Source organism: Siniperca chuatsi, linkage group LG17 (assembly GCF_020085105.1).
Source record: "Siniperca chuatsi isolate FFG_IHB_CAS linkage group LG17, ASM2008510v1, whole genome shotgun sequence".
Taxonomy (NCBI): Eukaryota; Metazoa; Chordata; class Actinopteri; order Centrarchiformes; family Sinipercidae; genus Siniperca; species Siniperca chuatsi.
This window is the reverse complement of record NC_058058.1, coordinates 18,293,613-18,309,097: the sequence shown is the minus strand read 5'-3', so window position 1 is coordinate 18,309,097 and position 15,485 is coordinate 18,293,613. Positions and strand designations below refer to the sequence as shown.

Genomic DNA, 15,485 nt, shown 5'->3' with positions numbered 1-15,485 from the left:
TGCCTAGCAGCATTTTTGTGTTATTTGATGGCAGTGACGCTTTAGCAAGCCCGCATTTACTGTCAATTGCACCAAAACCCTTGGATTACTGTTCTGTGTTGATCTATCATATTTGTCATTTTCTAATTCATTTTTCCTAGGCAGACTTTGATTCTACATATATGTAATCCATCACAAATCTTGAATGAGACTATTAATACAAGTATTTCTTTATTTTAAATGAGCCTGGTTATTCTAAAAAAGAACATGTGCTAAACATCCATACTGAATGTGATAAGAGACTTTAAACTGGCTGTAATAAACAATTTTACATCAATGTATGAAATGACTATGTGTAATATGAGTCTCTCTTTGTGATGAACCAACAGAGAATTATCATCTGACTCTGCAGGTCCTCTCAGCTTTACAGAGCTTAATAGCATCTTTCAGCTCATTGTTATGGTTTTACGGCCTGCAACTTTACTGTTGGTCACCCTCATGGCTCTCAAAGGCAGATTAATGAAATATATAAAAAACACAGTTTTTAGCCTGGGACTGAAAAGGTTAAAATACACACCTGACAAATGTTTGTGATTCAAATAAACTTTATTGACTCCAGATGTCAAAGGGCATGCAAATACAGGCTTCTGAATCCGAAATTGTTGTTTTTTTTCCTCAGTTTGGTTCTATTTTCTTACAAAACTACGTGCACCTTAAGTAATCAATTCTGCAGCGTACAAACCACAAAAATACCAGTTTTACATTATCAAATACTGCACATAGAAAACATTTACAAAGCACAGGTATAAAATTACAGCTCCCTTTTCCTTCTTCGCCATAAACCGCATCCTTTCATCAGACGGTCTACTTTGCTTTGCCCTTTTAAAACGTATTCTGTGAACACTCCTCGATGGAAAGGTTAAGGCCGGTTAAGGAAAGACAACCACTCATCTACCAACACCAGCAATCCAATTTAACTGGGCTGCATGTTTTCATGCTCCCATCTCTTACATTTGATTCCAAGATGTCAACCTACCATAGGTGCTTGGGAATGTCGTTAAATATAATCAAAACCTTACCAATAAAGATTAACTTTATTTTGAGGTTCCACATTAAGCCATTAGTTAAGGTTGTATTCAGGAGGTTTGTGCTTTGCTGGACTGGATAAGATGAAGGTTGTCTTGACAGTGGGGAGGGGAGCTACAGTGGCCTTAATATAGTCTGACAGACAGCTAAAAGGACTGAATGGCTACTCAGGAAACTTGTGCTGTGATTACAGACATTTATAGACGTGGATGAAGACAAACTGGCATATTCAGCTGCAAAAACTCCAATTTGCTCATCAGCTCAGAAATGATGTCTGTTTTGTTCTCGTTGACAGCTGCTACATTGGCAAACAGACATATGGAATGCATGCGTCATTAGAAAATGAAAGTAAAACAAAAACTCAAAAATAGAAATGTGTTGTTCATAGGGGCTATCATAAAATAGCAGTTATTCACAATGCATTGCATGCTCTGTTGAGTCTAAATTGCTTCTAATGCTTGAAAATGTGACTTAATTTGTCATCATGGTCAGCTGATACAGATTCAGCCTGAGATTGCCATGACCCAACTGTAATGAGTGAGAAAGAGGATGAGGCCAGAAGTGAAGGCCCCAGCAACAGTAGTGGCTACAGCCAGTGGTTATTGCCAGAAGTATTTCAGAAAATGGAAGGCTAAGTCCATGCTACTTTAAGATACAGCATTTCTGACAATTCGTTTGCATCTCAATGAATTCCCTTTGATATTGTACTAGGTCTTATTGACTTCCTCATCACTTGTCATTATCATAATTATTATCATCAGAATCATACCATCATAAAGATTAAATACAAGAAAATCATCAGAGTAACCATGCGGCAAACATTTTCTAGTTCAAAGTACAAAAATCATAACAATTCCATCAGCTTGATAGATAAATCACTAAGTTAATTGGTGCAAGGGGGCATAAGCAATCCTTTCTGTTTGAAACCCATCGTGGCGATTTAAATAAATAAAAATGCATTTCGCCAGACAGAGTTCATGCTCTTTTTAACCACAGAACTGTTCTTTTAAATGAACACACAAAGAAATAAGACATACAGTATACAGTACAGTAAAAGTAGGGGCTGCCTGAACCAATGCAGGTGAGGTCCCTGGAAAGTCTTCATAAATACGGTATACAAGGTGACAAAAAAAATTACACTCAGTTCTGGTGTAAGGATTAAGAAATACATTCATAAAACTATACATATACACATATATGACTTCAGTACAATATTTCAAGCAAAATACATTTGTCAAAACTTTCAGTTGTGTGCTACAATAGTGAAGCAATGTCTCCTACACAAAATAAGGCCATTGTAAGCTGAACAAGCCCTCATTTTCACGAAAATCTAAAAGCGGGTTTTGCCCACGCCGCCTCCCTGACTCTCTCTCCTCCTTCTCGGAATAATACCTCTCTCCTTACAAAAATAAAATACATCTTCAACATAGCACTCAAGAGACGATTTGGATTCAGGTTGATTGAAGATACATTATAAAAGTTTTGCACACAATAAAATTGAGTTGGAGAATGCTCAATGTGGATTTTACAGGGAAGCGGGCAAGCGCATGGGTTTACATTTCAAGCATTCTACATTCAAACCTCAGCTGAGCCATGTTGAGATGCTGTTTAACTCAAGCTAATACTATCTTTACCTATCTGAAACACTCTTTACCAAGCCCTATATGCTCCGTGTTGTTTCCAATAATGTCTATAATCAACACTTTGATTAATCCGACAATTTAGCTGCCCGCTTGCATGCATCTACCTTCACATTTACAAAAGTCTAAACATTGCTCAGCTTCACATAACCATTAAGACTCTCTAACTCCGCACTGCCATAGTTAACCCTGCTGCTTGTGAGGCTTCAATGTCTCTTTAAGCCTCCTTCTTCAACTCACTTAAAATGGTAGTCTGTGTCAGGCAATGCATGTTAATGATGTCATACTATAGTAAATTCTTTCTAATCTATGGTAAATGAAAGAGAGAAAAAGGTGTTAATGTTCATATCTGAAAACCCTGATCCTTCAATTCTCTTCACTGTGGCCCACAACTTGAGTTTCCAAGCGGCTTTTTAATAAATATCTACACATTTAAATCTCTTTCACTCACATCTGGCTGCCGCGTCTCTCCTGATTATGCATCACGCAGTACAATAAATGCACCTCATTAAAAGACATACACCCTCACTACACTTTGAAGAAAGGCAATATTTCAACTTTCCTTTTGGTTGCGGGAATCAAAATTTGGCAAATGCTCTCTGCTCTCAATAAAAACACTTGTTATAGGATAATTATACATCCCTTTGCATTGTCTCTTTGTCTATTTTCAATCATTAGAACTGTTAATGTTTAGGGTTACTCAATACACAGCAAAGGGACATATACAGTCTCATATAAGCTCCAAAATATTGGAAATCACATGGAAAAATATTAACAGTATTTTTAAAGAGTTTAACAAGGACTAAACATTCAGCAGGGATATTATACGAGAAATTTCATTAAGATTTCGTACTTTTTTAAAAAAAAAAGTTTTTTCCATTTATTTTCTCTCACGTCAACCAAGCACACACTGAAGAGAATGTGTGAAGAGAAAGTCCTTATTTTTACATCATGCCAGCTGTCCAGAAAATAGATAGATACAAATTAATAAACATACATAAAATGACTTCATATACAAGACCATACGGTTACAGATCCAGCAAGGAATAGCTCCAAAACGTACAAAGAAATTGGAACCCAAACCTTGGTGGTTCTTCTAAAATGGGTTGTATACATGATGGGAGGGTCAAAAACGTCCATCATCCTTCTCCCAAAAATTCAAGAATGCCATCGATCCCTTTATCCAAAGAGCGTTGAAATGTCAATTCTGTTGGTCTGAGGTGCTGAGAAGACAAAAATGCCTCAGAGTTTCCCTTTTTGTGGCTAGATGAAGAGAGGAATGAGCTACAGAGTTCTTTGCAGATGATAGAACATATGGTGGTGATAAAACCAAATGTGAGCTCGTAAACACGCACAAGCTTTTAATAGCCTATAGCTTGAGACTGTCATGTCTCCTAACACTACTGAAATATAACAGTCTTTAGTGTCTTTATCCATACACAAGGTTTGGTGTTGGTCTCAAGACGGACAGATTCAAAACACTGAAGAGAAAGATGAAATTTTCATCGTAAAGAAAACAGTAAACACCAGTAGCTCAGTTTGCCCCACTACTCTTCTGCCATCAATGAAGACTCAACCATTGCACATTTTACTTGAACAGCCAACAGGTCAGTCTCACTTTGTCTGTGTTTTCAAATGCAAATAAAATACTTCAAATAATAAGAACAAAGTGGCGTTGGTAATTAAGCTAAACGCATAAACTAAAAGCATATGTTCTTGTTTCAACAAAAGGTCAAAATTGTCAGTTGACTCGTTTCTTTAAATAACACAAATGCAAACGTCTTTGTGACTTTTTGGGACACGTCTTTATCTTTAAAGATAAACAAATTTCAAGATCTAAATGTGATTAAAATGTATCTGCTTACACAATTTTTTTATGTTTTTGAATAACCCTATGTTGTACACGATTTAAGTTTTTTTGCCAATAAATGAGATTAAAGTCTAAAATCAGTGACAAAACTGACCTGTTTCAGCTGCCCTAGTGGGCCTTTACACAGATATTCAAAATATATTCGAGTTACATTTCCATGCTGGCATTCAATTAAAAGATTCAGAGGTGCACACTGCAGTGTGACCAAATAAAATTAAAATAAATAAACAGGGATTCAACCACTGCATGTTTGTATTTCAAACATAACACATATTTTACATTAAAGTGCCATCTTAAACACAAACACGCTGCCTGACAGGAAATAGAGTGACATATTGCACCTGAAACAAGTAAAACTACCGGACATGGCAGGTTAACAATCACCCTGCTAGCAAAGTAATACTAGCGTCAGATATCAAAAAGAAAACATTTCCAAAAGGTTTAGTTATAGTCAGCGTGACAGAGCAGAGAAAGTAGGAGGGTTAAAGGTTGTAGTTGGTACCAGCTGTGTGTGTGCCTGGCTGTGAACTGACCAGCTGTGGAGAGGGAGACAAAGGCACGCTCGCCACCTTCCTACCTCCTTCATAAATTAGGAAGAGTGCGAAAAAAAGATGACATTGAAACGGGGACATCAACAGGAAGATCAAACAAGTCTAGGTGCTGGTATACGGAGAGAGAGTGAGACTGTGGCACCCCCTGGAACACATAGAGCTGGACACATTTCCCACAATGCCTTTGTGCTGAGTGCCCTGTGTGGTACAACAGTCCTTTAAACTCTAAAGATGAAGGCAAGATCAGAAATGTGTTCAACAGCGAAAGGGTAGCTTGCTGACTAATTTGTTCTCTTCTTCTCCAGATGGCGACAATAGCGCTCTCCATGTCACCAAAGCGCCAATCCTTCTCCCTAACTCAGTGCAGGGCTCTTTTCTCAGGACAGATTGCAAAATAAAGTGGCACTATACTCCTGTTACATTGGTCAAGGCAAGCTAAATAAAAATATTTAAGCACTTTAAAATGTCTCTACAAAGGGTTGCAAGCAAACATGCAGAATGCAGCCGATCCATACATAAACACAAATAAGTATTTAACTATCTATTTATATATATATATGTATATCTATATATAAACTCTGCCCTGTGAAAATTATAAGAATAGCAGTGTTGCTACCTCACATAATAGCCATTATGTGAATATCCAAGCCTGTTGCCCAGGTATGTTTATGTGTCTGGCCTACCGTTCTCAGCTCATGTGTGTAGAATGTATCTTCTTTTTTTGCATTACATCTAAGTCATTGACTCTGCTACATATCCATACTTTATATTGTATACTAGTTCACCTACTACTTATAGTAATAATAACAACAATAACAATTGCTTTGGTTTTAAAAAATAAAGTTTTTTTCTCTTAGTTTGGCATAGAGTTTAGAAACTGGCATCGGGCTGGCCCTGGGATGAGTCGTGCCACAGATAAATCTGTTATTTTGGAACGCAGAATATGGCACCCAGTGGATCGCTGTGTCATGGTAGGAAATGTTGAAATGGTAGGTTGAAAAATGCTACATGTTCTGGTAAATTATATCTACTTCAAGTTGGATTTGCTAACCGTTTTCTCAACTAGAAACACTGATCAATGGGTGTGAATATGGACGTAGTGTGTAATGTCCAGTAAAGGATATGGCCGCGTGTCACTGTGTGTATTCATGTGGATGAGATCAGGTATTTGCACCTATATGTCAAATGTGTCTTCCTGCACAGATGGGTATATGTGTGTGTATGTCTACCTGTCTTGCACGTCAAATACAGTCGTTGTGTATATACAGTATGTGTGTCCATGTCTGCATGACTCTGCCTGTGCCCGTGCATGTGGGTGTCTACTGGGTGTCTAGGTGCACGAGGGGCTGGTGGCGCTCTCCAGGGAGGACTGGGAGAGGCGTCTGGTGAGGGGTCCGATGCTGGGATCTGCCAGAGACGAGGTAGGGAACAGCTTGTACCAGCCGCTGACTGTGGCAGACAGGTCCAAGTCCTCCAGAAGGATCTGGGCCATTCCCATGAAGCACTTGTGGTCCATACGCCCATAATCCCCCCACACTATTACCTAAAGGAGAGATGAGAAAAAATTATACATATCACACTAAGATATGGATATATGCCAAACTGTTTTTGCTGTTTTTTATGCACCGTGTTCTTGGGGGCAAATATAAAATATCTTCCATTAAAATATGATCATAGATCCCTGTCATTTAAATCCTACACTATACCTATCTTTTTTCAGGAAAGCAAAGAAATCACACACTTGTAGGACTTTGCCCTGAGGGCTCTCATCAAACAACAGAGCCTGCTGGTAGGTGGGGTCCAGAGTCTTCTTCACTACTTTGGTTTTCTTCTTGGCCAAGCACACACCATTCTCCAAGACATACACCTTCACGTACGTCGCTGCAGATGAAGAAACAAAATACAACACAGTGAAACTCCTACACGGGCATACAGATTGGACAAAGGAGCTAAGGCAGTATAATTTTAATGTAGCAGGTGAAGCCAGTTCAGAGTACCTGGTATGCTCTTGGAGCCCGGTTTCGGGGTCAACCCTCTGGCCTGGTTGACCTCCACCTCCAGCTGCCCTCCTCTGTCTACCATGCCTACATGGACATCCCCTGTAGAGCAAAAAAAAACAAAAAAAATAACCCACACCATCTCTAACAATCCCATAGAAATCGATATAAGAACCAAAAACTTCTAACACTGAGGTTGCAATGGCCAATATCTAACTGTAGAGGGTAACACAGAGCTGTGAGTCTGCCTTCACAACCTGGTATGGTGGAGCAAAGTGCTCTGTTCTGTTGTTTTTCACAAGCAATGACCTTTGCATGAAAGATTTATACGGCATGCAAGAATAACTTCATCCGTGCTGAGTGAATACATTAGTATTGTGCAGTATTTTTAGATGCCGCTGTGCGTATAACAGTTTGTATCTTGGTATATGGCTGTAGATTTTTGAATTTGATTCTCCTTCATCCTTCAGTCCAACAATATTTAGATACTTTTGTATTACAGCTTTAAATACTTATGATCTGGTTGCTAATGAATTCAAATAGATGATATATGATATGCTATTTTGCCATTGTTTAACAGACCTAAATCTTGCTCCTACATGAATTTTTTTTTAAAAGCAGATGAGCACCTTAACCACTTAGTTTTGAATCAACTGCAAAATAGCAACAGTAGATGAGAATGAGATGGATTGAACAGGAAAAGATGGCGTTGTTGGTCTTCTTCATTCTTGGCTTACCCATGGAGGGTGTAGCTAGTGTTTGCCGGCCTACGATTTGAGCAGGGCCTAGTCCATCCAGAAAGTCACTGAACTGGCTCTCAGGCCCCAGGCGTGTGGTAGGGAAGACAAACCTGAGAGAGAGGAAACAGAATAGTGATGGATGGATACTGTATAAGGATGGATAGATGGATGGATGGATGAATTGCTGGTTGGATACTCACGTTCCATCAGAGCTGTTTGAGTTGGTGCTGCCATCAGTTGAGTCCTTGCTGCCCTGCCGTGTCACCCGGTTCCTCATCTCCACGGCGATGCCGGTCTCTGTGCTCCGTCGGATGGTGCTGCGAAGCTTCTTCGTTCCGCCGTCTGAAAAGACGCAGAGGTCAGAGCTCCTGCTCTAAGTACCCTCATTTCAGCAGGTTAATCCACTAAGCATAATAATCAGAGGAAGTCGTAGAGCTGTCTAAGTCAGGTATTACACAGGAACAGCACCTGCATGATCAGCCTTTCAAATAGGTGTTATGAAAAGATCTGAACTCCTACATATCTTGTTCTGCAGATGTTAAAAGTAGATGTCTCCTCAGGCAAGATTTAGGCTATATAAGCTCTCATAGTTACCGAGTTTATAAAAAAAACACCTGAAACAGACAGAGGACGGATGTTTCTGTCAAACTCTGTGAGATTGGCTTTACAAGAAATGTCTGCAATGTTTGCTTTTTAAGAACTACTCACTAGAAATAAGGAAATATTCAGGTTGGCCTTGAGAACACCCATTTCTCCACTATTTATTTTGAAGTAAGTTCACTCAGGCGAGAAGGCAATCTCACATCATTTCCAGTGGGACGTCCCTGCACTATTGGAAAATCTCTCCACTTCGCCGGTATTACTACAGCCCATTTTAAGCATGTAAAGCCCATTTTACAATGGCTGTTGTGAGTAGTGGGCAATAAGATTTTAGGGGGACTTCTGAGCCTGATTTGCGAAGTAGAAACACACACAATTGCCAGCTTGAGAAATGTTGTGAGTGGCGGGGTAGAAAGAAAGTCGAGAGGCTGAGCTGAGAAGAAGGAGGGAGGGAGGGGAGGGAAAGGTATTTAGGCTTTACAGCTCTGCTGACACTAGGAGAACGGGATCGAGCTGGAGAGCTGCTAACCCCACAAGAAGCTTTCAGGCCATCATCCCCTGTAATGACACACTGTATCTCTGTGTGACTTGACATGCTGAGTTCAAAGTGGTAGGGCGCAGTCGAAGTGATTTGGGTTCGGGATATGACATGTGAGGTTGTGCACTCGTGCAGTTTTAGCAGACAACTCTTCCCTTATCCCTTATCACACCCTTATCTTTGTCTCGCTAGCCTTCTCGCAACATTACCCAGAGTTCTCAGGGTCCAAAGAGGCAATGCAGGCTAACATCTCACCAATGCACTTCAGGGCACAAACACACACACACGCACGCACACACTAATGCATATATACTAGACCTGAAAAAGTCAATTAATCAGTTAGTTGATTGACAGATTAATCAGCAACTATTTTGATAATAGAATAATTGTTTTAGTAAATGCCAAATATTCTCTGATTTTTGCTGATTTTCTTTGTCATATATGAAATAAACTGAATATCTTATGGGTTTTAGACTATTGGTCAGACAAAACAAGGAATTTGAAGACATCACCTTGCACTCTCGGAAATAATAATAGCATTTTTCACAATTTGTGACATTTTATAAACAAAATCATTAATCGATTGATCAAGAAATTAATCATCATATTAATATGCGCACTGATTATGTATTCTAGAAGAAGATGCTAATTGTTATTAGGAGTTTACATTAAAGAATTAAAGGCTAGAAGCTGGTAGCAGACAGGAGGACAGAGATGTAAAAGAAAGAGACAAGAGACAAATAGAGACAAATAAAAAGAAACACTTTCATTCTCCCTGAGGTCCACAACTTGCAACAATAAAGCAATATAAAAACTCCCAAAGCGATTTAACTCAATAATCTATAGAGACACGTGCACACATTTACACACAAATATCATGCTGACATTAGACTGCACTAGTGTCTGTACATTCACACCTCTGTGCAACGTTTACACTCACACAAAGTGTCTGCACACTGCGGTTCGGGCTAGTTTAGTTAGACAGGAGGATTAGAAAGCTGCTGTGACTGGTTGTGTTGGCAAAGCTTGCTTTATAAAGACCTCTACAAAGTCTCCGACTAATTTCTGGGACTTCTCTGTGACAGGGACTTTCTAGGCTGGCAGATTTTTTTTTTTAAATCCTGCAGTAGGGATTTAAATTCTTGAAAATCTCTTAAACCTTTTACAGACGTCTCTTAAGTTTTCCACTTCAACTAGTCAAAGTGGAGGTAAATCACCAGTTAACAAAGTAACAACAAGAGGAACAAACTGATTAGCTTCCTCTATTTTAGTGCAGCATCCGTGCAGCTCATTATGACTGCAGTTGTGGTTGCCGTAGAAACTCGTACATCTATAGGAGCCAAGATAGTTGAATGGTGCAGTGAAGTCACCAATGGGGACTTTTAACAAGCGGTTGCTCATTGTTGCCAGTTAAGCGCACACCCAGGTACAGCCGTCCCACTTCATTAGCCTGAGCAACTCCAAGCTCATTAAGCATCCTCACAGTGCCCATTTCATTGCCATGACAACCACAGACACCCCACATCATCACCATCACTGTGGAGATAAACAGACAGCAAACAAAGCCACTTGATGATACTTTAGGGGGATTGAAAAGAGGAGATTTAACAAGAGGAAAGAGGGCTTTGAAAGAGGGAAGAAGAGAGAGGACAAGTAGAAGTAAGTGTTGAGGAGAAATGGGTGAAGAGGAAAATGAGAATGATGGGGTCCCATGGGTGTTGGAGATGAGGAGAGGGGTGCTGCCTTCTGCTGCCTTCTATTTATAATCCTGCAGTCAAGAATATTTCCAACAGACAGTGTGTGTGTGTGTGTGTGTGAGAGAGAGTGAGAGAGAAAAAGAGAGTTTGCAGCATCACACAAACTCCATGTACTCCTGCTGCCATGACAACCCCCGCCCTCGGATCTGGACCCAGACAATGCCACCTGAGACAACTGGCGCCATGGCGACAGGCTCATCCCCCATCACTTTTTTTTTTTTAAATGAATCTATCGAGGCAACATTTCACCGAAACTCCTGCACTTTAGTGTGAAACATGCACCAACACCATCACTGCAAGAGTAACCTGAACTCTGCCTTGATCATAATTGAACCATACAGCCCCGCTGGTCAAGAATACAGCATTTAAAATTGTTATTTAAACATAATTAGGTTACAAGGGTGTATGATGATATGACGTATCATGGCGGTCAAATGTGTCTATAATGATGGTGAATCTGTCAAAATACCCTTAAGAATGAGTTCATACACACAAGTGGGACATCTCCACGATATAGCCATCTTTGAACTATCAAGTAGCTATTCATTTAACTTCATATCCACACTTGTTACTCATTTGTCAGCTGGCCCCTCCCCTCTCATCCAAACAGCCCCCATCCCCTCATGGTGCGAAGCAGTGATCTCTTCCTTCCTATTTAATCCCCTCCTCCTCGTCTGCGCATTCCCTCCATTCGTTTCCATGGCAATGCCGTCTGCATTGCACCAAGAGCCCTGGCCGGTGTGTTCGTTGATAAGCCTTTCCCCTCTCTCTGTGTGTCTTTCTTCGCTCGTATTGTCCTCTCCATGAGTCTCACTCCTTAATCAGCCACCACTTCTTATTCTCTCTCTCTGTCTTTAAATTGTATCTCCCAACACTCTTCTTTCAATTTATTACTGCTCTTTATCTCCAGCTCTTTTGCTTGCTGTCTTTTTTCTCACCCTTGCTCACTCTTTTCCTATACATACAATCTTTATGCACTGGTTCCTTTATTGTATTCGCTTCATCTACATTTCCAAATCACCCTCAACCTCATTTTCCCTTTTCTGGTAGTTCCCCAAGTCTTTAGCCTCTGTCCATCTTTATCACACAACTCTTATCTCCTTTCCCAGTCCATCCCATCTAAATTATTTAGTGTATTTTCTCCTCTCTCTCTGCTGAACTAACTTTGTTTTACAGTGTTAACATCAAATACCCACACATTCTGGAAGAAGTAATTAGAGGTAGTCTGACATATATGCCATTTGAGCAACTAAAATAACAACATTACATAAGCTGTTGTGCTTTACCGTGCTAGAGGAGAGGGTTTCTTGGTCTTTGTGTGCTACAAGGCTGTTAAAAGTGTCTCTTGTTGGCGTCGCTGTTATGAGTAATCTCGTCCCTGAAGACACACTTGCCGAAATGTGCAGCCCGGGGAGCAATCACATGCTCAAAACTTTCTTTGTGCGTGTAAAAACCTAGGTATTCGTTGAAGCTACTTACACAAGCTGCTTTTGATAATCACGATAAGGCAAGATCAAGTCACAGGGAAGAAGATTAGGGTGGGAGAAAGACAGAAGTGGTGGGGATGGAAAGAATTAATAGCTTCAGTGGAGAGAATTAATAGCAGAGAGGGAAATAAAGAAAGGTGGGATTACTGAAAACGCCAACAATGCAGAAAAGAGCCACGCACTGACTGCATGCACTCTCACATGCGATATATAGCTTCTGTGTGTGTGTGTGTGTGTCTGCTCAGTAGATCATTAAAGCTGCTCTGACATTTGGAGAGAACACTGATGAAGCCTTTCTCATTATATGCTGTAATATAGAATGCTGTTTTTAGACTGCCTGGCTGCGCCGACATGCCTATTGGATGCACCGGTGACGGCAACGATCCACCATGCATAGCAACAGTAACCAAGCATGAGTGCTGGAGATGAAAGATCTGTTGTGGTATCTTTACCACCGGACCCCTGCTAAATTTGGACAAAAGGAAAATTCAAGGTAGAAGCTTAAGTAAGACAAGAGATTTTATATATATATATATATATATATATATATATATATATATATATATCTGTGATATCTGTGATTCAGAGCCATATTTATGTATCATACAGTTACAGATCATAGGATATTCATATGAGAATTTATATAGCTAGATACTAAACTATGATTATGATACAAAGCTTCATGTAACTCAAAACAGATTTACAGAACTTTCTAGGAACAACAAGGATCGTATCAGCCTACAAATGACAGTAAACTCTATTCTGCAAATTAAAAACTCATGTAGATGTAGAGTTTAATGGTATAATCCTCCAGGATATTCCTGGTTAAAACATAATATAACCCTAAAAATACATTAGTGTGAAAAATCAGCAAACTTTCTGTTTCAGTGCTTTGCTGAAGGGCACTTCAACAGCCTGGGGACTCATTCATAGAACAATACAAAGTAATTTCTCCAGTTCAGCTAGTAGAACACTTAAAGGCCCTGAAAACGGATTTTCTCAATTACCCACTTACTATGGGTAATGGGATCCTACATTAACACACTATTTTCTACCAGAGTTAAAACAGTTTTGATTATTTTACATGACAGATTTCTGTTCTCATTGCGCTCTTCTCATTGGTTGATGCAGGCGGGGCTTAATTGGAAAAAAGTGATGTCACATGCGCCAATCAGGATTAAGCAACATTTGAATTTGAATCTGATGACAGTTGGTAGGTTGTTTGGTCACTGTCAATCAAATCTGACCAAACCACACCCACACAGTCTCGATAAAGCAGGTTAACTGAGTTTTTGACCTTTAAAGGAATAGTTCAACATCCAACTACCAGCACCTCCAAAAGTTCAGTAATTAGCAGGTATAAGAATGGTATCAATCTTCTCTTCTAACTCTCTACAAGAAAGTGAATAAAGATATTTCACAAAATGTCAAACTATTCCTTTAAGGGCACATCAACACTCTGAGGAGAATCATTCATAATACTAAGTAATGCCAACAGTTTAGGGAATAGCATAAAACCTCTTTACACTTCAGGTAGTTAGGTTAAATAACATGATTTATGAATCTCTTTGTGTCTCTTTGGTTGTATTTATGTCTGTGTGCAGTCATAGCACTGTGTTTTCTTTCCTGGCTGCTTTGTGAGTGTGTTTCTTTTTTTTTTCTCTATAATTCAACCATTTATGAGACACTGCCAGTCGGTCCACTTTTCAAAGTCAGTTATTTAACTGTAACAGAGCGTGCAAAAACAAACACATGTGGCGGAGAGTTAAGTGTAGCCTAGTATGCTAAGTGTTACTCTGTCTTTAATGATAATGCATGGGAGTTAAACAAAACTAATCTCCTGTGTAGTCTTTGTATGTGTGTGCACTGTCAGTGTGTGTGTGCAAGTCACATTAACAGCTCAGGCAGGGACATAAGCCAGGGTGCAGTCAATGCAGGCTATTAGCCTTTCTCAGCACCATGTTGCATAGGAAATTATTTCTAAATCTAAAACCATCATGTATGGCAGGATGTCTGTCAGTGAGTTAATATGCCACACGGGCTCCTATCTAATGACAATTAATTACAATGAGGAAAGGAGTAATCTAATTCAGATGTAATTTCCTCTTGATTACTCAGTTCTGTGGCTGATGGGCAAATGATTCAAGATGGCTGAACGATTTATAGGTAAGAAGCACATGAGATCAGATGGCTAGAAACTAACAAAATTTTAAAATATTTCACAAAACCTTCCGTTGCATGTTAAGCACTGAACATAATTTTCCACTAACATACCCAGCGAGACAATGAGAGAACAGAATAATATCTGGTACACTGCAAAAGTTTTTTATTTATCTCAATAAACTGTCCTTGTCATTAAGTCTTAAAATCAAAATATTTCCATTTCCTTCTGATCTAATTCAACTGTTTTTCAGGTAACAGTGTCAGTATCTGCTCTTAAAGCAGAATAATGAGGCCAATTCCACTTTGTGTGAAGAAAATTCCTCAGACAAATCAATTTACTTTGAGCAGAAGGGAAATTATCTCACCATCTTGGCAGCTTTGTGCTCTCTGATTTAAGAGCAAATACCATTTTAAGTCTCAAAACTTTACAAAATCTCTCAGTCGATAATTCCTGCAGTGCAGCAACAGCCTCCCTGTGCCATGACACAGATTTAGAAATCAACCTGTGTGTTTGCATTGGCAGAGAAGGAACTATAAGTGTGTGTTGTGTTGCTCCTATGCACCAAAAGCTACTCTCCAGTACACCTTTTCTTTCACAGCACCAGACGGCAGACGGCAGCAGGCTTGTGTACATTCTGTGTATATGTGTGTTTATGTCGAGAGGAGTGGTAATGACACCCTGATTAGAGGTCTTTTACAATCACAACATGGTGACTCACCTCACACACTTTTGAGCCATTTTGGCAGACCCTGACTCTGGCTAATCCAATCCAAATGGGCAAAGAGGTGGAGCTGAGGCAAGCCGAATGAAGCCTTTTTGATGAAACCACCTAGCGGCTAGCCACCTGATAGGGCACACACCTGTCACCTTAATAGAATTTAAACAGGTGAGTTGTATAAAAATTCACCCACTCATACAGTTGTCATGAATGAGGAAATTAGCTATAGAGACCAAAAGAGTTTTTTGATACCACGCTGTAAGCAATTTTTTCTGCTGTAAAGTTGGGCATTTAACACATGGTGGTTAATTGAGGGTAGCAGACGCTAACAGGCTCAACAAACTAATCTGTAAGGCCA

General features: G+C 39.7%; 1 protein-coding gene across 2 annotated transcripts in view; it reads right to left on the bottom strand.

Annotated features, from left to right (window-relative positions):
• Window positions 1-566: 566 nt before the first annotated feature.
• rims3 (regulating synaptic membrane exocytosis 3) overlaps window positions 567-15,485 on the bottom strand; it is a 37,046-nt gene continuing 22,127 nt past the window's right edge. For both annotated transcript variants that reach the window (XM_044171129.1, XM_044171130.1), the window contains exons 3-7: window positions 8,064-8,205; window positions 7,861-7,973; window positions 7,124-7,225; window positions 6,868-7,007; window positions 567-6,669 (exon numbers count right to left, since the gene is read on the bottom strand). In XM_044171129.1, the coding sequence (XP_044027064.1) occupies window positions 6,457-6,669; window positions 6,868-7,007; window positions 7,124-7,225; window positions 7,861-7,973; window positions 8,064-8,205 (710 nt within the window). In that variant the 3' untranslated portion in view covers window positions 567-6,456. The remainder of the gene's footprint in view (window positions 6,670-6,867; window positions 7,008-7,123; window positions 7,226-7,860; window positions 7,974-8,063; window positions 8,206-15,485) is intronic.